General features: G+C 34.8%; 1 protein-coding gene across 6 annotated transcripts in view; it reads left to right on the forward strand.

The window, feature by feature from the left end:
* The window catches only part of Snx25 (sorting nexin 25), a 110,322-nt gene that overhangs the window by 30,363 nt on the left and 52,205 nt on the right, over positions 1-27,754 (forward strand). For all 6 annotated transcript variants that reach the window (XM_040294414.2, XM_078031042.1, XM_078031044.1 and 3 more), the window contains 4 exons: positions 38-122; positions 9,398-9,614; positions 14,741-14,913; positions 16,481-16,667. In XM_040294414.2, coding sequence (XP_040150348.2) covers positions 38-122; positions 9,398-9,614; positions 14,741-14,913; positions 16,481-16,667 — 662 coding nt within the window. The remainder of the gene's footprint in view (positions 1-37; positions 123-9,397; positions 9,615-14,740; positions 14,914-16,480; positions 16,668-27,754) is intronic.

Genomic DNA, 27,754 nt, shown 5'->3' on the forward strand with positions numbered 1-27,754 from the left:
TTCAATAATCTTTATCTTTTTTCCCCTCATATTTCAGAGTTCTGTGTGTGGAAACTCAAATGAGACAGTTCAGCCTAGAAGGGTAGTAATTTCTCATAATATGGATAAAGCTCTGAAAGAAGGTAAGAATTAAGGTAAGGTAAGGCAATCTGATGGCAATCTGATGGTATGTCATCGCTCCAATTTGCATTTCTCTAATAAAAATGTCCTGTATTTTTACATATGTGTATGGGCCATCTGGTTCTTTTATGATTACCCTTTCAGTCTTTGCTTGGTTTTTATTTTAGTTATTTTTTTCTTGCTTGAAGATACATGTTTAAAATAGTCTTTTGTTCAGTATGTTCAATATGTAAGGATAATTACTACATAAAGCAATTCATTATGTTTTAAAAGGAAAATAATAATCTAGCAAATTAATCTATCCTTCTTTCCTATAGCATTAGGAATTTTTCTTCATAGTTTATATTTGATGATTAAATAAATGCATTCATATTTTGGTTGAATGAAACGGATTAAGTATTTATCGGGTATGAATTTCCAGATCACAGGAGGTTAGCCAGTCAAGTGGAGCTTCTTCTGCCATAGAAAGCACAGATCTTTGCTCCCTAAAATAGGTTTCAGGAAATCATTTTTTTCTTCTAGATATAACTTACAGAAGGTATGTTAGGGATAAATAGACTCAGTCTCACTCATGGGCAAACCATTAACCAAATTAATTGATAGTAGTTAGTCTTACATAAGAATGAAGAGAACATATAAGTGAAACTTATATTGAGAGGATATCACTTTTGGGGGGTTTCCTGTGTTGTTATTTTTGATCCTGTACTGAACAACATGAATGCTATTTTTTAAACACTCTAGATTCTTTTATCTTTCTCTGAAAAATGTTGAGTTTTTTTTTTTTAATATTCAGTTTAGCTATTGACTGATCACCTTGGAGACAGTTGATTTCATACATTTTTTGGGGGGCTGGGTCCGTTTGGATTTTGTCTTTAGTCCAAGGTGAATCCTTTTGTCCTAGCAGTCAGTTGTGAGTCTCAGTGGGAGACAGTGGTTGAAGTTATCTGCTAGGCTCTTCAGTCCTCCTGCCCTTACTTTCCTCTACTTTGCGTGGGTAGCCAGACTTAGCAATGGGTTTGAGGATTTGTACCTAGTTATTGTATCTCCATCCTTTTTTATTTTTTTCCTGCCTATATTTTCATCTTCACTGGCAACTCCTATTTTCTGTTATCTGTATCTTAAATGATAAGATATAATAATTCTGATTCTGGTATCTTTAATAATAATAATAATTATAACCACAACAATTATAAAATGCAATCGTTCTGAGTTCAGACTACCTTATGCCTCTAATAATGTGGTTGCCTTTAGGGGAAAGCATTAAACCACGACTCAAAGAAAAGACCACTGACTCCAATTTTAAATCAAATAAAAGCAAGCTTATAATTCTGACTGGAGGGGACTGTCCCTCCCAAAACCCATGGGAATAGAAGACAGTCCTCTAGCTCTCTAGGAGTGCAGCTTTATAGCACAGAAAGTTGCAAAAAAGGTGGTGGGGGGCGTATCTTGAGAACTTACAGATAACAAGATTTTGATAAGCATAATACAAAGGCAGGTAGTAGGTTAATGGTCTAAATGGTTCAGTACTTAGGGAGTTAATTTAGATCCCAACATCAGAATTTATGAGGCGCCAATAGGGTTTCAGAGAGGGTTGTTATCAGGCCAGGGAAAGCTAGAATTTATGAGGCGCCACTGAGGTTTCAGAGAGGGTTGCTATCTGGTCAGGGAAAGCCAGGCATGGGTGAGTTCAAGGCAAGGGCAGGCATTCCAAGTAAGTTTAAAACATCAAAATACGGCCAGGCCAAATAGAAATCCTACTATTTTACAGAAAACAGAAATGAATGTTTTATAACTTGTGGCTCCTGATCTTAAGAGGGAATCAGGCTGGGTTTATCAAAACTTGTACAGAAACATATCTTATTCAGTACCATTCCCTTCTTTCAAGGGTAGATTCCTCTCCAGTGCCTTTAAATAATTCTTTGATGTTTTTTCCAGAGTTCCTAATTGTATTTTACTGTAAGAAGATTAGTCTGATATAAGCTATTCCAATAACTCTGAAACTGGAACTTTATCCTTAATTTAAAAAAAAAAAGTTAATGGAATGATTGTGTTTTAATGTTTCTTTCCTTTTTAAGGCTGAATAATATTCCATTGTATATATGTACCACGTTTGTTTATCCATTCATCCATCAGTGATTGTAATTTGCATATCTGGAGTATTTAATTTACATTTAACTGGAATTCAGGATATTATTAGCTAGCTATAATAGACTTAGTGTTGATAAAATTGAGAGTCTCTGTGTGTTTTCAAAACTTAAGTAACTGTACACTTGTTCAGGCTTTGGCTATTTCAATGCAGTTGATTTGAATTGCTCATGAAGTATTTATTTAAAAATTTCATCCTAAAGTTAATTTCAACTAGATGATAATATTATACCATTTTATCTTTTTATATTTACTTTATTGCTTTTAGAATATATAATTTAAAAACAGATTTGTTCAAAGAGTCTTGAGTAAAATATAAAGCATATGTGCGTGTGTTTCTGCACAGACACGTTTTACATTGTGTACGTGGATTTTTTGTTACTCAAGTGTTTCTGATGTAGCTCAGTTTAAGTTTGGGTTTATTTTGAGTCTAAAGATTGAATTACAAGAATAAAGAAGTAACAGTCAAAAATACAGAGTAAATAATATAGTTAGGCTTTATGAGAACAATAAGAATTATGCCACAAATGCTGGAAGTTAAATGGGATACTTGGGAAAGATGATCAGAGCATATTATTATTGTTTTGTTTTCCAGTTTAAAATCTAAAAACTATATATTTAGAGGTTCTGATATCGTGTGAATGTCTATTTGAGAAGTCAGAACAGTTACTGTTCTATACCAAATACCTTTAAAAGTTTCTCCTTAGAATTACATTACCTGGGCTGGGGTTGTGGCTCATGGGTAGAGCGCTGGCCTAGCATGTATGAGGCCATGGTTCAATCCTCAGTACCACATAAAAATGAATAAATAAAATAAAGGTATTGTGTCCAACTACAGCTACAAAATAAATATTTTAAAAAATATATTACATTTCCTGGAAAGCAGACAGAGGATGGAGTTGGGAGAAGGACTTCTAAAATTATTTTTGATTTACTATTAAATTTTATTAGATCTGTTGCCTAATTTTCTAGGTTACTCTGAATCATCTCAAAAATGTGGACCAGGTTATTTAATTCCATAATTATTGAGTACTTGCCATTTTCTTGGTATAGTTTCCAAATGTTAAATTGAAAAAAAAAATATATACATTCATTCTGGTGATTGAACCCCAGGGTGTTTTACCACTGAGCTGTGTCCCCAGCCCTTTTTATTTTAGTTTTTGAAAGTTGTTAAAAATATTTTTATCAGTTGTTGATGGACCCTTTTTTTCCCCTAATTTACTTATGAATATGTGAGAATCAAACCCAGTGCTTCACACATGCTAGGCAAGCACTCTACCACTGAGCCACAACCCCACCCCTATTTTTTTAAATTTTGAGAAGGCTCTCAGTTTCTGAGGATCTCACCACATTTCTGACATAGGTCTTAAACTTGTAATCCTCCTGCCTTAGCCTCCCAAGTCACTGGGATTATAGGTGTGTACCAACACACCAGGCTAAATTGAAATTTATTGAATTGGACATATAGTTCTTTCTAAGATTTTATCCTTTTCAAAGTATTGGGGATGCTGACCTAGACTTTTGTCTTGTAAGACACTGCCTAAAAGTCTTAGCATATCATTACTTTATTATTTCTTGTGGTTGTCTTCACTTTGAAATTAGTGTTACATGTGTACTTCAAGAGTGAATATATTTCTGTTAGTTTTGATTGACTTTTTAAAATTTAAATTTTTATTTTTTTTGATTGACTCTTAATGCTTTGCTGTTCATTTTTGTGGTACTAGCTTTCAAACCTATGGCCTTATATGTGTTAGGCAAGCTCTCTGCCACTGTGCTAAATCCTTGGCCCATTAATTGTTTTCTTTTTTTTTAATTTTAGTGGTAAATATGCCTGTTAGTAAATTATCTAGGTTATGCAAAGGGCCACAACTTGAAAATGATCATGATAGCATAAGATATAGGAAGGTCATTGTCCATGTGTAACAGAACTTTTAGTTTCTTTGAAATAAGTCTTAGATAAGGCAAACCTGATGTAGTAATCTTTTTTACTAGACTCCCCTTGTGGCTATGCTAGAGGATGTTAGGCTGTCTGAGAATTAAATGGTGACACAGAGAAAAGTAGGGCTTGCACCTGAAAGATAATGACTTCTTACACCCCTTTAAGGCTTGACTCATGCAGTTCATGAACTTTTTTATTAACCCAGTGGTATGCAATGTATATACAGCTTTTTTATTGAATAAATAGATCAGTCAATAGTATTAGTATAAACTAGTAGCCCCAGATCTTCCCAAATATGACTTTACATTGCATTTTAATACTTTTTAGGGTCTGGAGGTAGAACTTAGTGGTAGAGCAAAACCTGATATGCCCAAGACTCTGGGTTGGATCCCCAGCATTAAAAATAAAACAAAAGCAAAAATACTTTAATACTTTGTGTAAATCATAAAGGAACCCAGGCATGGTGGCCCAGGCCTGTAATCCAGCAACTTGGGAGGCTGAGGCAGAAGGATCACAACTTTGAGGCCATCCTGGGCAGTTGAGTGAGACCCTTTCTCAAAATATAATAATAATTTTAAAAAGGTGGTAGAGCATCACTGGATTCGGTCCCCAGTACCACAAAAACAACCAACCAACCCTAAAGGACTATCTACTTGAGCAGAAGAATTATTGTTGTCTTTATCATTATCATTAAACCAGTTTCTGGTTGAAGGAGGATTATTACTTTTTTCCAGGAGACCAGACTGTGAATGTTTCTGCTCTATGGGGTGAAACCTTATCTCTGTATTGCTCTGGGGAAACATAAGGGTAAAAAGAAAGAAATAGTGGGAGAGAGAGAGAGAGAGAAAGAGAGAGAGAGAGAGAGAGAGAGAGAGAGAGAGAAAAGGACTCTCTTAGAGCTTTCTATTTTATACTATTTACTTCACTTGAGTCATTCCTTGTTGGAAAATTTATAGTTAGAGATTACCTGATATCACATTATCTAGACTAAGTAGCTTTTTAACTTGGTCTCATCATTGCTAGTTTTTTTTTTTTTAATATTTATTTTTTAGTTCTCGGCGAACACAACATCTTTGTTGGTATGTGGTGCTGAGGTTCGAACCTGGGCCGCACGCATGCCAGGCGAGCGCGCTACCGCTTGAGCCACATCCCCAGCCCTCATCATTGCTAGTTTTACTTTGTTACCTTAAATCTTTTCAGACTAACCTAACTAAAGTTCCAATCACGTTACTTTGTTTTCTGTAATCTCCAGGGATATCCCTTCTAACTACTTATTTCTTTGACAGTAATCTTAGAAAATAGATGTATTAGAGTAATAATAGCATCTGAATTTTTGTTGGCTATTACTTTGTCTTTAAAATAAAGACTTTGCCCAGCAGTGAGAAGTGCTCTTTTACTTCTCATTGTGATTATACATGTATTTATGTTTATTTCTTAGTAAAGTCCATAAAATGATTTTATCATGAACTTCTGTCTCCTTGAACTGACTTATAGGGTATGTCTTAGAATACACTGTTCATATGTGTACTTGTGTAAATGAGTCTGTATCATTATATGATATGTGTATTTGAACTCATGGCTTTGTTTTGTACTGTTATTTTTGAGTTACATATTTATTCATGATACTTGACTGAAGAGTGATAATCAGCTAGAAATAGAAGATGCACCTGTGGTTAAAATGTATCTCTATTACTAAGTAAAAATTTAGGCCAGTATTAATTTTTATCCATTCTTAACCAAAATGTTACCAGAGGAGTATTTTAGAATTATCTTAATTAGCATAAGCAGTGTGCTTAACAAATGTAATGAGACATTATAGAGGTGATATGCCTTTCACAATAGGCCTTAAGCACCCTCAATATGATCCTATTTTAAAGATATTGTCTCATCATTATTCTTAATTTCCTGTCATAATTTGAAAATGAATAATAATGAAAAGGAAAAATGTTTCTATTTTCCAGATGTTTTGGGCTGCAGATTCATTGATTACTAGTCAAAAATTCTGTGGCATGAAAACCTACAGTTAAAAAAAAAAGCAAGGGAGAAAGTTGCAAATTAACAAATGAGCAGGGTTTGTTGGAAAGGTAGCGCTTATACTCTTATTAGTTGGCACTGAGACTGAAGAAAGCTATAGAGGCCTTACAGAAAGAGCCTTTAGAGGTTATTGAATACAGCCCACCATTTTAGGATGTCATGTTTTTCTATGTCATCCTTGTCTACTAGGTATCTAGCTTAAGAATTTATGATGGAATGGTCACCGTCCAATATGGCCACTTCTGGAATAGTTTCAGTGTTTTTATTCAGTTCCTCCTTATTTTGAGCTGCAAAAGCAGCGTACTCATGACTTGTACCCATTTGTCCTATTTGTGGTTTCTAGAACAACTTTATAAAGTAGAGCCTTTTGCGCGCGCATGCACACACACATACACATATATATTTTTTCATATACATATGGTTTAAACAAGATGGATATTCATTGGACAAGGATGCTATTTAAGATTTTTCTTATCTTTTACTCATGTAATTTACTTTGTTCTACTTAGGTGTAGGACTACAAAGTGCTGAGTAGAAAGATGTTTGACTGACAGGAAACTTGTCACTGCCTTCATCAAGTTATTTCACATCTTTGAGCCTAAGTTTCCTAAAGGGATGAAACACAATTACTGTGTAGGAACCATAGTCTATTTGTTTGTTGCCAAAAAATGAGATTATAGGATTGACCCATTCCTGTTTTTTTGCCATAATTTCTTACATTTGGGTCAGGAACTGTATCTGCTTTCTTCTTAATGGAATAGTCCAATTAGTAATGAGATAGGACAACTTTTTATAAAATCTAGAAAACATAACTGCCATTTATTCAAAGTAATATCTAGAAGTCAACATAAAAGGACTGAGAGTGCTAGGAGATCATTTGTTTGTTTTGCTTTTATTTTGCCTTTTCTTTCATATTCGGTGGTTCATGATGTGGGTATTGATACCATCTTACAAACTGGAAGGTTTCTATAAATATTTGCGTAAAGAACAGTTAAAGATTAAGGCAAGATCTTTTTTTCTGACTCTGGCAGGTCATTGTTCTCAGCCAGAAGGCACAATTATCCTACTATAACTGAAGCTGTGGATTCACTGTAAATTTAAACCTTTCTCCATGCATGTGAACAAAATTCTTGATTCTCTATAATGATTTTGAATGAGATGTAAGATACTTTTTTGTAAAGTATTATAAAACTGAATTAAGAAATTTGGAAATGTGAAAAGCATTGGATTGACTTTCATGGTTGATGTTTCAAGAAAAAAAATCCCAGAATATTAAAACAAGAATAGTGTTTCCTTGGGCCTATGGGCATCATATTGGGTAAATACTGATCCTGAACTCAAGGTTCTAGTTACCTTTTAGTTTTCTAAGAAATATGACTCACGATGTTCCCTTTCACTCTGTCCCTCTAAAAAACCGACCTAAATTTATTATTTTTAAGTCTCTCAATTGGTAAAAATATAATGGCCAAGAGAAATAACATGACTATCAAATACCAGACTCAAAACTTATTAGAGAATTTCGGATTAGTCCTTTGTATACTAGGTGTAAAATAAATCACAAGTTATGTTTTGTTCCTAAGGATTTCTGGGGATGAAATGCTGTACAGACAAGCAAAGAAAAGCAGGAGGATAAATTCATCACTTTAAATAATACATAGTTTCATATGAAATTAAGCCAAATCAAGAAGTATTTGAAAATGAAAAATAAATTGAGAAATAAGTGATTTAAAAAAAATTTATTCTCGTTTTCTTGAACCTGGATTAAGATTGTGTAACCAAATGTTAGTTTCTCCCTTTGGGCACTTGGAGGTGTCATAACTTGAGACTGGTAGCATTTTATTTTTCAAAAGACATAGTTTCTTGGGGTTGGGGCTGGGGCTCAGTGGTAGAGTACCTGCCTAGCATTTGGAAGCCCTAGGTTTGATCCTTAGCACCACATACAAATAAATCTGTCAAATAAAGGTATTGTGTCCATCTGCAACTAAAAATATTGAAAAAAATAGTTTCTTGCAAAGGTCACATTGACTTTTTTCTCCCCTATGGACTATAGATATACTATCCAGCATAGTAACTACACAGACCTATATGTGGCTGTTGAACACCAAAAGTGTGGCCAGTCCAATTTGAAATTACTGAAAGTATAAAAAGTATACACCAGATTACAAATCTAAGCATGAAAAATATTTCATTTTTAGATATTTATTTTTAAATATTACCTATTGGAATAATATTTTGAATATATTGTGTAAAATGAAATTTTATTGAAATGAATGCCACCTTTTAAATTTTCTAATGTAGTTACTAGAAAAGTTAAAATTACATACATGGGTCTCATGTTTGTATTAGCTGACACTATTCTAGAGCCAGGGCTCTCTAATTTTGAGGCATAGGATTGATTCAGAATTAAGAAAATTAAATATCTTCCAATGAAGGTGACATGCCACACTTGCTGAACCTAATATGAAATCTGGCACTCATATATGGGATTCATTCTACGTTTGTTGAGGTATTAGGAGACAAACCATACTGTAACTGAGCAGGGAAGGTTAAATATAAAGAATCATTACCTTATAACATGGAATTAACTATTAATAATATTAATTATTAACATTAAAATAGTTTAATATTAACTATTAAAAGTAAAAAGAATTCTAAGGATATAGGAAGACCAAATAATGCGAGCAGCCACTATCACTAGGTACTGAGGAAAAGCATTGTAGAATGGAATAAATTTGGAAGAAGTGTTTTTCATCCTGTGGTGAAGGCCCAGGCTTTCTTAGAAAGACCACAATTTTGGCTATATGAAGAAAGAGAAGTTTGGGGCAATACCAAAAGCTGCGGGGGAAAATGTGTTGTCACTGTGTTAAGATGCTTTTTGTTCTTTCTTTCTTTGATTGTTATATACATTTTAAATAGTGTGGAACCAAGATCAAATATTTTAAGATTAGATTATGTTAGAAAGTCTAGATATGTGATAAGTATACACAACATACCAGTTAGAGTCTTTCATTTTAAAATGTCTGTCTTCTCTTGACTTCTGTTTTCTCTTTACTTTTTAAACAGTATTAAAAATGGGTAGCCAATTTGCAGTAGAAATGCTTTATTGCTTTTGCTTCTTTCATCTAAGTTTTCCTTACTGCTTTGTTTATTCCTGGGTAGTGTTTGACTACAGTTACAGAGATTACATTCTCTCCTGGTATGGAAATCTCAGCAGAGATGAGGGGCAGCTTTACAATCTGCTTTCGGAAGACTTTTGGGAAATTGCCAGACAGCTGCGACACAGATTGAGTCACGTGGATGTGGTTAAAGTTGTCTGCAATGATGTTGTAAGAACTTTACTCACTCATTTCTGTGACCTGAAAGCTGCTAATACCAGGTAACTGATAACATGAGAACCACTCCCCTTTTCCACATCAAAAAGATTTTTCTTGAATAATAAAGTCAAGCCATACTATAGAATATTCTGCCTCTTGCTGGCACTTGAGTTGAAAAAGCAGATGTTTTGAGGGGGAATAATTATAGTGTTCTGATAGAGTAGATTTTGGGGATAATTTTCTAATAGGTGTATTTAATTTTGTAAATAACTTAAATAGTGAAATAAATTTCACTGAACCAGTATCATGATGAACTTACTTATGGTATTATAAATATCTAAGCATAGAAAATTTTAAATATTTTAAAATGTGATCAGTGTCAATGAGTTTATAAATTTTGGAAAAATGTGAATATTGTTCATTTTATTTTTGTGACTCCTATGTTAACAGCTGAATTGCAGCATAATATCCTGAAAACTGTCTTTTAAAAGAACTTAAATTTGGAGCTGCAGTCTCTAATTAGATAATTTGTTTCATTATGAAAATAGCTAATATATAGATTTGTTAGCCTCTTGTGCTATTACGTTGAAAAGATCTATCTGTACCTATTAGATGAGAAGGTGAGAACCTGCCCATGAAAGAAGACTTCAACAAGACCATTTCTGTGCAAATAACAAATTCAGGTTTGCTGATAGGATCTTAAATTTATATCTTACTTAAATTTATATCTTATGCTTGAATAAGTGCAAGGATAATGCATTATAGCACTTCTAACTTGCTTATAAATATGAAGCAAATAGCCCTGTGCTTGCTTGGGTGTGGACTTGTTTGCAGTAGGAATGGAATTACCTATAGTTAATATGGCTTAGTCTTACTTTCAGGGAAGAGATAAAATATTGAAAGTATACAAGGAGATGAGTCAGCATCAGCATCCTTATTGGGCAGGTGGTAATTCACATTTTCTTCTCAGAAGCTCTGTTGTTTGACTTTATCAGAACCAGTTCCTATTCTGTCTTGTGATGTTGTCCTTGTAGTGGTACCTGGTTGCTAAATGTGGGTTGTGCAGCAGGTCTTTATGTTCAAATTCCAGAGGAATTACATGCCTACTCTTTTTCAGCTTGCTGCCCCCATGGTTTACAAACTTTAATCATAATGCATAGTGAGAAATACATTTTAAATTGTGGCACACTTTTATGAAATGGTGCTGTTATCACCAGTGATAACTTTGGTGTCATTTGTTCTTGACACTTTTTTAAAATGTTGTTTGAGATCAATTCAGTTTTATTGTGTTACTTCTTGATCACGACCTGTGGTTTAAAAAACATTACTGTAGAGCAATGGCTCTCAGATTTTTTGGCCTCAGGATTTTTCAACAATCTTAAAAGCTATTGAGAACCTCAAAGTGCTTTCATTTATGTGGGTCATATCTAATGGCCTGCTGGAGCCAACTACTGGCGTGCAAGAGCTGATTGTGCACATCTCTTCCTGACTCAGTTCAGTGAAGTCCTTTTGTTGCCTTGGAATCAACTGTTTACACAGTGGGATGTTTTAAATCAGAATTTTTTCCCATGGAGAAACAGTTGTTAAACATTTACCAGCACCACTCAACATATCTATTAATATTTACCACATTAGATATTAAACCCAAGAACTTTTTAAAGTACAAGAGGATACCGTACACTTTCCATTTGTTATCAGAATGATGATGTCATTGCACATCATGCAGCCTCTGGAAAATTCCAGTACACTTGTGAGAATATGAGTGAAAAATAAAAAGGCATTTTTATATTCCTATGAATATAATTTTGATATCCTAGAACTGAGGGTCCTTGAGACATGTAGAAGTCTCTGGACCACCCTTGTAAACCAGTGTTTGTAAGTGAAGATAACTTTCAATAGTGGGGTTGTGTTCACTGATAAGGAAAATGAGAGAAATTGGACTCTTGGGTCATTCCCCTAGAATATCAGTGGCTTCCACCTCTCCTTTAGAAGTGTTCATCAATCTTTGGAGCACCTGCTATATAGTATCCACTACATAATTATGCCATACAGATGTTATAAAAGACTTCTTTGAATTCAGTGGAAGCACATTTGAAAGTAATTAATTGTAGTCTAATAGAGGACAGTATTTTAAATCAATGTTTATGCCACTTAGAAGAACAATAGAGTTTAGGGCAAGTATTTCAAGACATTTATTGTTTTTATGATTATCTAGTTTCAACATGAGAATATATTTTTCATTGAGATATTTACCAACTTCTGAAATTACTGTTTTTGAAGATAATATAAAGATAGTTATAGGAACAGCATCAAAGAATTAATTCCAGATTAAAAGCTCTGTGTCTTTGGGCCTCATAAAAGTTCTCTTATGTGAAGGGGAGATTTTCTAGGATATTCCTAGAAGCTCTAATTGATGATAAAAAATAAAGAGTAAAGAACAAAACAAAAAACTCTATCACTATTCTTAGAGTTATGGGTAGTAGCAAAAGTGCCAGTAGGTCACTGATGTTTTGTATATAAATAATTGCGTTCTAGAGAACTAATATTATCTGTTTATCATCTTATACAAACCACATAGTGAGATTGGCAGACAGTGACTCTAGGATTGATGATTATAGCTGTATCTAGCTGTCCCAGGTAAACAGCTTCAATAGAAATCTTCACTGGTCTGCATATCTCTATTGGCTACAAAATAACTTTGGTAGCCTCTGGAACACCTAATCAAGTTGTCCACTATCAGACAAAAGAATAATAAATTACATTAATAAAGCAACACATCCTCAGTTTGACTGTGAGGGAATTGTATAAAGGCTGCTTTCTGGTCAGTCTGTGTTTATTTCAGGCTGTTATTCTATTGGCTGCTTTAGGCCAATCCAGATCACCTTTAAGTCTTGCCTCTGCTTCCTTTTCCTTGATCCCATCTGTCATGTTTCAGCAAATTTCAGGAAAATCTAAAAATGATTGCATTTATACCATTAATTCAGTAGCATCTTTAATTTCATGTTCTCCTTACAATATGTGTTTTCTTTGCAGGTCAAGTACTGGCATGTTGTTTGAGGAAAAGTGTTTTTATATATAAATGTTTTTCATATATTTTTCTTCTTTATCATTGATGCTTTTTTCCCCCTTTACCCTTAGCCATCTTTGTGGTATAAAGAGTTAATTTGAAAGAACAGAACTAATTTCTACCATTCGTCACCTCTGTGACTATTGTCAATCTCTTAACCTTTGGATCTTAGTTTTCTCACCCATAAAATGGTGGTGATGAAATATTTCTTAATGTATAAGGGAGGATTAAGCAATATTGTACATATGAAACTTACAAAAGGTTAATGTGCTTTTGCTTACACGAGAATGAGAACCCTGAAATAAGTAGCAGGACCTGCAGTAAACACATGATTGATTCACACTGGTAGGGGTAGGAAGCTGCAAAAAACAATGTTACAACCTACCTGAAGGCTGGCTAGACATTTCCTACTCTAGACATTACCCTCACATAGCCACGTCTGATCATTTCTTGGCTTCTAATGCTATGCTAGATGTCCACTTACTAGAGAGCATCACAGGAATATCCTGCTTGCAGACAGAGTCTAGGGAAATCTTTGAGGAACATTTTTCCATAGATCAATCTTACTTGACCAGTCTTCTGGTCTTTGGCTGACTCAAGAAAAATTTTTCCTAACTCCTTAGGAGGGAGTAGAATTTGTGGCCTTCTGAAGACCAATTTCCTTTTATTATCTGCCTTCCATTGATATGGACAAGGAATGGTATACACTTTGAGAGGGATTTTGATATTATATTTAAATAAGCTTTTCTTATAAAAGTGTGTTTTCTTTTGGCCAACCTATTTGAATTAACATTCAAATATAGGTTTCAAAGCAAAGAATTACCTTTAAAAAGTGTTTGATATGACAAAGGAGTAGCATCTTAGTCTTACTATATTGAAATATCAGGTCTAGCTGGCAGCATAACTAGAGTTTAAAATAATTGAAACTGCCATTTTAAAAAAAAGTCAGCATACATTAGTGTACACATAAAGGCTCACTCCTAGAATCTCTTTTTGTATTGTTGGCTTTGCACATTAGGGTAGAATTCCTCTTGATTATTGTAGAAGACAGAGAGAAAATCATTCTTTTTTTTTTTTTTAAGCATACAAACTCTAGAAATATGTCTCCAGTCTTCTAGTGCAAAATGAAATCACAGTTACTGTCCCAAGAGACGTTGGTCATAAAGCCACCAACATGCACTTTCATATTTGTTTGATTCTCTCCCACTATATAGGGTTTTTTCTCTCTCAGTATTGGCCACTATAAGTCACTATAAGAATCTTTTACTCTTTGTCCCTTATTTAGAAGATACTAGAAAAATTAGCATTTCAGGGCTGGGTTTGTGGCTCAGTGGTAGAGCTCTTGCCTAGCATGCATGAGGCTCTGGGTTTGATCCTCAGCACCACATATAAATAAATTAAATAAAACAAATAAAGGTAGATCAACAACTAAAAATATTTTTAAAAAGTAGCATTCCAGTTGCTGTCAAGTTACTATGAAAAAAAGCATAGAAAGTTTTTTTCTACGAAAATTCTCCAGATTAATGGTCCAGAGATGGGGTCAGTGCTGCCAGGAAATCCACAGCCAAGGTTAGAAAGTATTTGGAAACCTCACAGAAAGCAATTTTACATCATATTTAATAGCATCAAATTATGGACCTTTTCTTCACTTAGAAACACCTGCAGATTTTTTATCTTATGACTTTCCAGTCAAGAAAACTGCCTAGTAACCCTATTTATGTGTCATCATTTGTTTTTTTAATTTTGAAAAATGAAGCTGATGATCACATTTAAGAAGAAATCTAGAAGATTTTAAAATAATGTAATTAAAGAAATACTCACACCTGTTTGGATTGTTGCTATGATTTGGGAGTTACCTATAAACTTTGATGGTATTTCAGATAGTTATCATTTATTTTGAAATCCCAGAAGGCTATACATTTGCATTTATCACAGCCCAGATTTTCTAGATTAGTCTCAGATTAATGAAATTATTGATTATTGGTATTGTCAAGGAGGTGGCAGAGTTATAATCAATGTGTTGTTCATTTGAAAAGCTTCTTAATCTAATGGTTTATAACTGAATTGTTTCTGGAATTTCTTTGCTTCCTTTTCACTTTCTTCATTTAATTGTTCTTTTAGACATGAAGAACAGCCAAGGCCTTTTGTGTTGCATGCATGCTTAAGGAACTCAGATGAAGAAGTAAGATTTTTACAAACATGTTCTCGGGTTCTGGTGTTCTGTCTACTCCCATCAAAGGATGTCCAGTCTCTCAGCTTACGTATAATGCTCGCAGAAATTCTCACGACGAAAGGTAGACTTATAAAATTAATTTACAATTATGATAAGTTTGTAAATTAATGTGCTATATACTGTGATTACATTTTAACACTTGTGCAAACCTCATTTACTGTGGGACATATGGATAATAAAGTAGTATTTTGCCGCAGTCTTGGCTGGGCACAAGATCACGAGCCACTCATAGCTTTGTAGATTCAAACAGCAATTCTTTATTCCCGAACTCACACCGGCCCTCTACAAACATGTTCTGGGGAAATCCCAGTTCTGCCCTCACAATTCACGTCCCAAATACTTCCTGAATTCCATGAGAACTCAATGGGAACTCAGGCAGCAGGAACGCCCTATTCCCAGCAGGAATAACCTTCAACCTGGAACTGCCTTAAACCCAGATTATCTTAAACCGTGAACGCCTTAAACCCAAATTATCCTAAACCAGGATACTTCCTAAAACCTGCAGGATACACCTAAACCTGGATCCACCCTCGTCCTTGAGCAGGGTCACCTTTCTCAAACACACATGCAATGTCACAGCAAATTTCCAAGGCAAGTCCATTTAACATGGGGTACGCTGGCAAGGAAATTTCGATGCGTCATTCCTACTTGGCAATGGCCCTCAGCAGTATTTTAGAAATTTCAAGCTTAATTGTCATTCAGAGAAAACATTTGGCCTTACGTGATAAACATAAATTTTTTATATTATATATATTGTAAAATGCACAGTCCATTCTGCTGTTTATTTTGACAAGAAAACCAGTCCTTATGCTCTCCACTGCAAAGCATTCACTTGGGATAGCCTTTGAGTTTTCCAGGCCAATAATGTATGCGTTATAAGATTAATTGATATTGCCTACACATAGTCTGTGAATTTGGGATAACTAAAAATGGTACTGTGCCACAATATGACCTAAAAGAACCTTTCCCTGTCTCAGAATCTCAAACAAATAAGGAGAGAAGCACTGATTGTATATCTCATTTATGTCAGGATTAGCCAGCTATGCCCATCAACTGGTACAGCCAACCACAGAGAAAAGGGGAACTTTTTAATCTACAGTAAGTGGGATGGATTTGTAATAGTGTTATTGATTTTTTCTAACAACTTCCTCCATGAAGTCTGCTTTGACCAGTTAGTAGAAGATTTTCATCTTTTGGCAGACTAAACTGGTCAAAACAAAAATTAATGAGCCTTATAAAAGAAATATAAGAAAAAGAAACAGTACTTAATTTTAATATCATTATTAGTGATTTGGGTTTTCGATGACTTCTTTTCATTTACATTTCACTCACTTATTAAAATGACCACTTGATTGTATCTATATATATGGTAACTTATTCAGAGGGATAAGCAACTTTGAGTGTGTGTGTGTGTGTGTGTGTGTGTGTGTGTGTTTATGTACAAGCATGCTTATATATGCACACATACCTGCATGCATGTGCCTTTTTATATATTTGAGCTGTTTATAATTTCCTCCATTTGACTTGTTGAAAAATGTTTTCCCGAATGTAGTTTCAACTATGAAATATGAAGACAATTCCTTCAGAAGAATATCTTTTTCCATGATGTTTTCTTCTCATTTCCATAGTCTTGAAGCCAATAGTGGAGTTATTGAGTAATCCAGATTACATTAACCAAATGCTGCTTGCCCAGTTGGAGTACAGAGAACAGATGAATGAACATCACAAGAGAGCCTACACCTATGCTCCCTCTTATGAAGAGTTCATCAAGCTCATCAATGGCAACTCTGATGTAGAATTCTTGAAGCAGCTAAGGTATTTGGTCTTTAATTATGGCACAACAATAGCTACTAGTTATTTCCTAAGTAGGTATACATGTATATATGTATTATATATACATAATATATGTGTATATATTTGTCAGATAAGCAGAAGTAAATAAATAAAGTCCATAAATTTTACCATTTAGTGACAATTACATTTATCCAGCTTCTTCTTAACAATGGAATTAGAATTAGATTTTTCCAATAATTAAGTTGTAATAGATTGAAAGTTCTTCACTTGTTAGGAATCCCTTATTAGCCACTCAGATGCTATCCCCCAAAAAGCATTTAAAGGAAATGATGTGTTTTTAAATTACAATGTTGAAAGAATACTGTTGGTTTTCATTTTTCTGGGAAATGCAGAGACTCAGTTCTGGGGATAAGGGGTTCTTAACTAATTATTTTAAGAAATCACATTAGAAAATATCAGAAGTCTCTTATAGGGGAACATGTATCCCTAAGATATTTTCAGGGTGACCATATTTTTTTTCTTCTATAATACACACACACACACACACACACACAGTATAATTATATAGCATTTTCTAGTCTGTGGATTTGCTAGGCTTGTTTTCTATGCTTACCTTTCTGTTTGTTCACAAATGTTGTTACATAGGAAAAGGAAAGAAAACTCTGTAGTGTCAATTTTAATTTTCATTAGTACTTTCAGTAAATCACTGACGTAAAAGTAAAATATTGACTAAAATTGAATCTTTGAACTATTCAAGGATTTTTAGATTGGCCACATTTGCCTTTGAACTGGGGTTCACATAAGGTGACTTATGCTATTTAACTTACTGGTTGAAATAGTAATTTCATAAAAGACTCATTGTAGATGGCATTGTATTCTTATGGAGTGTATCATGTTAATCTTGATCATACAAATGTGTTATGATGAGTTTAGTGATAAGATTTTCTTTAAAAGTGATTAATTCTTTTGGACCATAATATCTGGATATTTTATTTATCCTTCTCCTTCTACAAATAGTCTTAAATGAAATGTGCTAAATGGTAATTATTTATTATAGATTTGTGATTATTTGTATATGAATCCAGAAATTTCATTTTGAGAAGTGAGACACATATTTGTCATCTGGGGCTTGTAGATTATACCTACCCAAAGGTCTTCCTTATCATGGCTTCCTTTGATTCCTTTTTTAAAAAAGAGCCCAAATAACATGCTCTTGGTCATGCACTCCAAGCTCTGGTTCTGAGGATGCCATTCAGACCTGTGCTCCAATATTTACCCACCTGTTGCATTTATGCCCACGTCCCAGCAGTCACTTTCTGCACCGCACCCCCAACCAACAGCCCATGGCAATCTACTTTCTGTTTTGATGAATTTGCCTATTTTGGACATTTCATATAAATTGGAATCATTCAATATGTGTATGGTTTGACCAAAGTAGCATATGCTGACCACTCTAAGACATTGTTTAGAAGCAGATACCTCATGTTCATAAATTGTGGGTGCACTGAATTCCTAAGCATTTTTTCCCTGGTAAATGATCCACAGTAAAGTCAAACATGGACCATTTGGTAACACCAAGTAAGTTTAAGATAATTTAAAGTCAATGGTGGCAGATTAAGTGAGTAAGTATTCATTATTCTTCCAAACTTATGAATGAATTTTATATTTTATATGTCAAACATATATTTTATATGCCCTGTTCACATGGTGAAATAGTGATACTAACAAAAATGTATAAAAGATATTTTTGAATGTTCAACTGTTGGTTCTCCAGCACCATCTGTCATTTTGTATTTGAGCACAATTTCTATGTGAGAAGATGAATGAATCTTGATAAGAATTAATAGTTTCTCTTCTTCAAAATATACTAACCAGATGCTTAGAACTATTTGAAACTGCATTTCAACATTTGGCAATAAAGAGGTATCTCAGTAAGAGTTGGCCCTTTAAATGATAAATTGGTATCTGCTGCCCCAGGATCATTGAATAACTTGATTTGGCTACAATAGGAAAATCATGCCTTAACTGGGTGACCAAAAATTACAACAGATCTTACATTTTCTCTTTCCCATCTGATATGTGATGAAATGAAAATGGTGTTAGCATTTCAATCTTCCTTTTCACTTCATAAATAAGGCAACATTGTGGAACAGCATAAAGGGAGTTCTAGGAACCAGGCCCTTTGTTCAGTTTTGAGACAACTAAGGGACAGTAGAAATGCTTGTTTCAAAAATTGAGAAATAATTCACAGATAATTAAGTTCACCATTTAAAAGTGTATACTTCAGTAGTTTGTAGTGGGTTCAAAAATTGCACAACTAATATCACTGTATAATTCCAAAATATTTTCATCACTCTCAAAAGAAATTCCTATGCCCATTAGCAGTCACTTTCTATCCCACCCCCCCGAAGCCCTTGGCAATCTCTAATCTGCTTTTTGAATTTGCCTATTCTGGATATTTTATATAAATGGAATCATGCAGTGTGTGGCCTTTGGTGTCTGGCTTCTTTCACTCAGTATGTTTTTAAGGTTCATCCATACTACAGAATGTATCAGTACTCATTCCTTTTTTTGGCTGAATAATATATGTCATTGGATGAATATATCACATTTTCTTTATCCATTTATCAGTTAACAGACAATTTGTCTTGCTTACACTTTAAAGAATGCCTTTTGAGTGACCACTGAGCATCTTCAGGAGCATTTCAGTAGCATTCCCAATGACTCTTAGTAAATGAAAGTAAAATAAAATGTGGATTCTAACCTGTTCCTACTACTACCTACCCCAGTGTGCCTATCACCAAGAAGAGATGGAATACAGACACCAGGAAGGAATATTCCTCTTATGCATTGTTACTGATCTATGTATGTTATTCTCTTTTGTGTCTTTCATCATACTCTTTGAGTTTGCATTTCTAGCAGAGTTTACTAAGTCAGTGGAGAGAGCAGCTAGAAGTATTTTGATGATTAGATAATCAAGAATGTCATTCTACTAGAAGAAAAATACATTTTCAGGTCTAATTAAGTAGGTATGATGACTTAGTCCAATTTAAATGGCAATATTGCTGACTTCTAAACCTTTATAAGTTTTCAGTTCCTCATGTAAGTCTTGGGGTATGTGTTCATGACTTCCTCTAGAAACTTCTCTAGTAATAAGGGGTTGAAAGAGAACTTTCCTTGAAAGTGTGATATGCATCTCAGATATGGGATTATGGTACTCTGAAGAATTTATAGTCCCTGAAACAAGCTTGGCAAAGAACCTTGGGAGAAAATACCATGGAATGCATTTTTCTCAATAATAGATATATACCTCCAGAGTTACTTTCTGAATAGTTTTGTAAATACTCCGTAGAGTCTTCCTCTGGACCTATGTTTGTGATACAGCTTCTTGGGTTTTGCAATATAGTAGAATTCCAGGCAGTTCTATTTGATAGGGCACTGGGATATCTGTTATTCATGGGGCATTTGTCCTTATTCCTTGCATCTTAAGAATAGACCTGAGGGCTAACCTCTGTTCTCTATTTCAGGCACAGCTAAGTAGAAAGGCTACCAGGAATGACTATAATTATAGAGATTGATCTTTTTGCTCCAAAATGTAGATGATGTTACATAAATTGATAGTCAGTATTGCTTTTTATTATATTCTTGTCTTAAGTCTACCTTACTGAGACTTATCAGCCTCCCAGCATTAATAGCATTGCTTTCTTCAGTCATAGTCTGAATACCCTGTTGTTTTTCTGGCTTAGAGTACTCTGCTGTCTGACTTTATTAGCATTTTAGGTCACTATTTTCAAATTGCTGTCAATAAAATTTTGGAATAAGCTGCCTCAGGCAGGGAGTATGTTTTATTTAGACTAAGCAGTTAATGAAATCATCCACTTTTATTTCCCACATATTTGGGAGACAGATGCATGTTTTCTAAAGGAAATAATCATTCCACTCTGCTAGGATGGAATGCATTGAAGACAGAATAAAATAAAGAACCATGAAGGTGATAATTATAGTTCTGGGATAATTTAGTAATTTTCTGTGTCAGCATGAGATGCTTTCATAGTAGGAGTATACAGCTAGAAATGCTTCCTTCAAATATACTAAATGAGTTGTTTTTAACCCTGATCATAGAGTCACCTAGACTTTAATAAAATTACAGTTAAATATTCCACTGTCCTTTTTAGCTACTTCCTTTTCTTTTTTAGTATCCAGGAAGTTGAAGTGAAGATGTGGTTCAATATTTTGAATTTTCCATGGTTTTATAGTAGGAGCAGTGTTGAACACTGCCAAAACACAGGAACCAAAAATGTGAATGCTGTCTTGGCACAGGATATTAATGGGCAGCTGGATAGATTTCCTTCTGCTGGTGTGGGTGATGGGGTAATATCACAGTCCGGAAAGGCAAAACCGAGCTTAGAATGAAGGTGCAGCCATTAGTGAAGCTCAACAGTTAGAATCATACTAGAGAAAGTATTAAGTATTCCCTTATATTGAAGATAAAGTGGAGTCAGTATACAAGAAGGGAAGATGAAAGGTTCTGCCCTTATAGAACTTTATGTAAAGTAGTGGGCAGATTGTGGTCCAGGAAAGCATCCAGTGCCCTCATTGTAATTTTTCAGCATATCTGTAAGACATACTCCACTGAAAATTGTTCACACACACACACACACACACACACACACACACACACAAATAGATACCCAAGTGTCACCCTAGGAATTTTATGTGACTGATTTAGAGAAGAACCAAAGCCCCCAAAGTAATCCCAATAAGTATTAATTGGAATATTCTTCCACACATTACCACTGAAGTCTTGCCTAGATATCATATATATTGTAATTCTTTTAAAAGTAGTTTGAGATATATGGAAAGAGTTGAGGATAATATTGATTAGACAGGACCCTTCAGTCTCTACACTTCAGTCTGAACCAAAGGCTTTTTTTGGTTTTTCTTTTTTTTAATCACTCACCTTCCCGAGAGTTATGTTTCACCTAAGGTTTCTCAATCTTTGTAAAATTGACACTTTGGGCTAGATAATTCTGTTCTGTTTATTTTAGAATGTTTAGCAGCATCCCTGGCCTCTACTCACTAGATGCCTATAGTATCCCTATAGTTATAACAACCAGAAATGTTTCTAGGCATTGCTAAATGTCCTCCATGGCAAAAAGTTGCCCTTGAATGTTAAATGTTACTGGTTTAACTCCAGGATAAATTAGAATATTTTTCATAGTTGGAATGAGATTCAGCTGAAAGATACAGAACTGCCCCTCAAATAAGGATGATTTATCCAAAGTAAGTGATTTCTCTTGCCAGCTTTATTGAGGTACACTTGACAAATAAAATTTGTATATATTAAAGATATACAATATGATGTTTGGTATATATGTCCATTATAAAATGATTACCATAATCAAGTTAATTAACATCTATCACTCACAAAATCACCATTGTAACTCTCAGCACATTTTAAATGTACAAACAGTATTTTTAATTACAGTCACCATGCTGTGCATTAGATCTCCAGAACTTATTTACCTCACACAATTGACTAGAATCTCCCCATTTCCCCCACACCAAAAGTCTGATTTTTTCTCTCTGCTGTTATGATTTTCTGTGCCAGCATAAGGTGTTTTCACAGTAGGATTATAAAGCTCAAAAGGCTTCTTTCAAACATACTAAATTCCACCCACCAGGGAGATCATGTAGTATTTGTCCTTCTGTCTGCCTCATTTTATTTTAGCACACTGTCCTCCAGATTCATCCCTGCTGTCGTCAGTGGCATAATTTCCTTCTTTTTTAAGGCTGAATAGTGGAGTAGGCAGTCCAGGATGCCATCCCACTTAAGGACCCAGACTCCCTCCAGCCCCTACTCTGCCATCTGAAGGGTATTTTTCAGAGTCCTCAGGGTCTGGGATAACTCCAAAGTGGCATTCATCAAATCCTGATTCCAAGGAACAGGACAAAGGCAAGGAAAGAAGGTGGTAAAGAAACATGCACTGGCTGTCAAGGAAATTTCTCAAAGCTGCCACATGACATTTCTGCTTATATTTTATTGGCTATAATGAATGAGATATACTAGATAAACTTATTCAAGACAGTCTTAGGCCCAGTTAAAAGGGGACAATTCTAATTAGTAGGAAGAGAGAAGAAAGGATAATGGGATAGGCAATACCTGGTTGTGCTACCATATCACATGCTTTATAGTTTAGTGAGACAAAATAGCTCTGTTTTCCACATAAGCATGGAAAAATATAACTTCATAGATTGGGCATTTGCTTAGGTTAAACCGATTGCAAGTAAATGCTCTATTTCACTAAAATAAGGCAAGAGGAAACTTAAGAGATCATAATGAATGAATTAATTTAAGAGATTATAATTAGCAATAGAAAGGGTTACTTAGGGACTTTACTAAATATTTTTTCTTTAAGCATTGTATTAGTCAGCTCTTTGTTGCTGGGACCATAATACCTGACAAGAACAACTAAGAGGCAATCCCAGTGACTCAAGAGGCTGAAATAAGAGGATTTCAAGTTTGAGACCAACTTTTGCAATTTAGCAAGGCCCTAAGCAATTTAGTGAGACCCTGTCTCAAAATAAAAAAAATAAAAAAGGATAGGGATTTAGCTCAGTGGTAGATTTCCTCTGGGTTAAATTCTAAGTCTCTCCTGCTACCCACCCCAAACAAAACAACCAAGAGGAGGAAAAGTTTATTTTGGGATCATGATTTCAGGGATCTCAGTCCATGCTGGCTGAATTCATTATTCTGGGTCTGGAGGTAAGGCAGAACAACATGGAAGAAGAGTGTGGTGGAAGAAAGCTGCTCAGCTCATGGCAGTCAAGGAAACAGAAACAAAAGAGTATGAAGAGCCAGGGAAAAGATATAGTCCACAAGGATATGTCTCCCCAGTGACCTCCTTCCTTCAACCATGCCCCACTTCCTACCATTACCACCCACTAGTGCCTTCCAATTATGAATCCATCAAATGGGTTAATCCACAGATGTGGCAACTCTCATAATCTAATCATTTCTTTCACCTGTGAAAATTCCTTCATTGCCTAACACATGAGCTTTTAAGGAGTTACCTTATATCCAAACCATAGCAAACATTAAGGAAATGGGTTTTTAATCTCTACATTGGCATAGGTACATAGGCACTTGAAGATAATATATTAACATTCTTAAATTTGCATGCTTATATGAAGAACTTAAATTGTTTGAACATTTGATGTTTTGAACAATGATTCTGAAAATGTATTGTGAATCATGAATAGTAAAGTAGGATTACATTGTAAAGGAACATGAAAGAAGAAATCAAGTACATCTCAAGACAAACTAATGCACCATGTCAGAAATCAGTAAGCACACAACAACTGCTAAGGAAAAGATTAGTGTGGGTGGACAAGGAGATGAAAAATCTTAAAGTGTAAAACATAATCCTGGCAAACTTTCATCAAAAGAATGAATATTAACTTAGTTTTAAAATTGCAATAAAACACAAGACCACTTGTGGAAAATGTTCTAAAAGATCTTTCAATTTTCTGAGAAATAAAAGTACTTTAAACTGGGTGTGATCATGATGCCTGTAATCCCAGTGACTTGGGAAGCTAAGTAGGAGGATTGCCAAGTTCAAGGCCAGCCTCAGCAATTTAACAAGGCCATAAGCAACTTAGCAAGACTGAAAAAATAGAAAGGGCTCGGGATGTTGCTCAGTGGTAGAGCACCGTAGTAGGGTCAGTCCCCATTGCCACTCCCTACCCCAAAAAAAGAAGTACTTTGATTTTTTTCAGAAAAATTTGCTTCTCTTGGTGTCTGAGAAATAGTAAAGGGTACAGAGGTGGGAGTTAAACATATTGGAGGACACTCAGTATTTTCACTTACCAGAGGAAAGATAATTGAATATTGACAATAATATAAAATTTGATAAAAGAGGGTAATTTTGATGTTAAAGAAGTTTATGATTTGAGTTATGATTTGACTAGTTCTATCTGCTTTCAGACCATGGAGTCAGTTTATATAAAGCACTTAGTGCAAGATCTGGCACATTACCAATTATTACCCCACTACTGTTCTTTTATACAGTCTTTAGATCAAGGATTGCAAACAGATTTCTTTATTAGGGAATGGGTACTAGGGATTTAACCAAGGGGTAATTTACCACTGAGCTACATATTCAGCCATTTTTATTTTTTATTTTGAGGCAGGATCTCACTAAGTTGCTTAGAACCTTGCTAAGTTGCTGAGGCTGGCCTTGAACTTGTGATCCTCCTGTTTCAGCCTTCTAAGCCACTGGGATTACAGGTGTGTGCCAGTGCATCTGCTGCAAATATCCCGCACAAATAGATTTAATTTCATTATGAACACTGATCAATTGCCAGTAGCTGATTGGAGTGCAATATTAAGTTTGGGGGTTTGTGGAAGTCTATTAAATAACAATGCCCTTCTCTCCTTCTGAGGTCTGAACCATGTTAGAGCCAAGGAATAAGGCAAGTAGACCAAAATGACACTCATTACTGATAGGTAATTGAGAATGCGGTTTGTATATGCAAGCAGTGCACTTTCTAAACTAGTCTCAGGATTAGCTAATCCTTTTCACCTAAGATTGCTGAACCTCAGCAAACCTTCCTCTTCCTCCTTCCTACCTTCCTGGTAGTTCCAGAGTCTAGCTGCTAGCTGCCCTTGAAGGAACACATGTTCTTAAGGGGAAGGAGAAAAGAAAGGCTGTACCTCACACATGTAATTTCTCTTTTATTTGTGATCAAACTAAAAATCCCTTTTGCCAGGCACATTGGCATATGCCTGTAGTCAGCCACTTGATAGGTGGAGGCAGGAAGATTGCAAATTCAAGACCAGCCTGGGCGATTTAGTGAGATGCTGTCTCAAAATAAGAAATAAAAAAACTATTATAAACAGATACAAACTATTCATACCTAGTATATCTTAGATTATTTTATAATAGTGTGTGCATGTTTATATAAATTCAGGACACTTCACTTCAGTCACATCCTGCCTGATGTGACTCAGATAGTTCACAGGTATATGAAAATGAGTTTCTTCAGTCCTTGGGAGTCTGGGCAGAGCCTGGGATGGCTGGTTATATCAATGTTCTGTTTACCCATCCTTTTTTATGTGTAGCATGAATGGAAAAAGGTCAGGAAATGTTTCTTTTTCTTTCTGTAGAATCAGCCACCTTTTGCACACTAAAAAGAAAACAGGTTCAAAATCCCCTTTGGTAGAAAGCGCCTCCAAGTCCTAAATAAAAGAAATCTCTTGTTTGTGCTCCTGACATTCCCTATAACATTCCTCATGAAAAGATAGCTCCTAACCTTTTTTATTATCCTTAATAATACTCAAAGACATAGGAAGTAAAATGAAGATACCTTTTTTTGTTTATAATATTGGTGAATATTAAAAATTTGATGATATCTAATGTTGATAAGGGTGTAGGAAAATAGACAACCTCATGTCCTACTGGAAAGTGTATAAATTATTATGTAACACAATTTCATAATGTAAAAATGTATATTCTTGGTCCAATTTTTATTATTAATCATTTTCTTAAAGAAGTAATAAGGAGTGTATGGAAATATTTTTTCAAAAATGCCTCTTAGTCTTTTATTAAAATAGAGAAAGGCTTGAAATAACCAAAATGCCTAATCATAAGGATTTAAATTTTTTAAAAAAGTTTCAGTGACTCTACACAATGTATCATCATGTATTGTTATTGGAATAACATTAGAATATTTAAAGATAATGGAAGATATTACCTATAAATTGATAAATAAAAAGGCTCTGGGAGTCTATATATATCATAAACCCAGTCTCATAAAGCAAGAAATATTGTTTGCATAGAAAAAAAAGATTAAAAGCTAGGCATGTTGACCCACACCTGTAATCCTAGCTACTTGGGAGACTGAGGCAGGAGGATTACACAAATTTGTGACCAGCCTAGTTAATTTAGTGAGACCCTCTTAAAATTAAAAAACAAATAAATAAAAATGGCTAAGGAGATAGCTAGTGGTAGTGTACCCCTGAATTCAATTTACAGCATTAAAAAATACAAAAGATAAAATATGCCATGTGTTAGTAGTGGTTAACTTTAAATGTTGTACTTTGTGTATTTTCTAATTTTCTTTGTGAACATATGCTATTTTAGAAGAAGTAAAGATTGGCTCAGACTAAGAAAGTTTTCCCAACCATTTATCAGACTGGAGTAACAGGCACTAAAGTTAGTTAACAGAGACGTGTTTCTCCCAAGTACACGCTACCACTGTAAAATGTCATTATGCACCCATTCTTTGAGCTTTCTTATTCTCTGAAACTTTAGACTATCAGAAACTTTTCTCTTTGGAATTAGATCAGTAAGAATAATATATTCTTCTCTTGCCTAGAGAATCTAAGTCAGGTTGACCTACAGAAACAACTTTGATTTATAACCCAGATGCAGAGCTGCAAATTAGGGGTTTCTGGAGGCAACATACCTGTTTTAGTCAGCTTTTTTGCTGCTGTGACTAAAAGGATTTGACCAGAACAATTTTAGAGGAGGAAGTCTATTTGAGGGCTCATGGTTACAGAGGACTTAGTCCCTAGAAAGCCAGCTCCATTTCTCAGGACTGGAGGTGAGGCTGAACATCAGGGTGGAAGAGTAGAGCAGAGTGAACCTGCTCACATGATGATCAGAAAGCAGAGAGGGAGAGAGAGACTCTACTCTCCAAGATACACCCCACCAGCCTTCAGTTACCACTCAGTTAATCCCTGTCAGAGGATTAAGTCACTGATGGGTTAAGACTCTTACAAGCCAATCATTTCTTCCCTGAAACTTCTTGCATTGTCTCACATGTGACCTTTTTTGGGGGACACCATACATCCAAACCATAACAATACCATATCTATCTTGACTTTTTAACTTTATACATCCAAAAGAAATAGGACCCTGGACTACCCAAAATTGACTTCTTGACACACCCTTGCCTTGAACCCATCAAAATACTGCTTCATTTAAATTTTATCTCCTCTCTGGTTCCCAAAGGAACTTCATCTTTTCCTTTGGGGGATTTTCCACATTTTCTCTGGTATATGGTCTTTAGCTCATTTCTGGGTCCAAAAACCTGATTTTGTT

The sequence above is a fragment of the Ictidomys tridecemlineatus genome, chromosome 14 (assembly GCF_052094955.1).
Source record: "Ictidomys tridecemlineatus isolate mIctTri1 chromosome 14, mIctTri1.hap1, whole genome shotgun sequence".
Taxonomy (NCBI): domain Eukaryota; kingdom Metazoa; phylum Chordata; class Mammalia; order Rodentia; family Sciuridae; genus Ictidomys; species Ictidomys tridecemlineatus.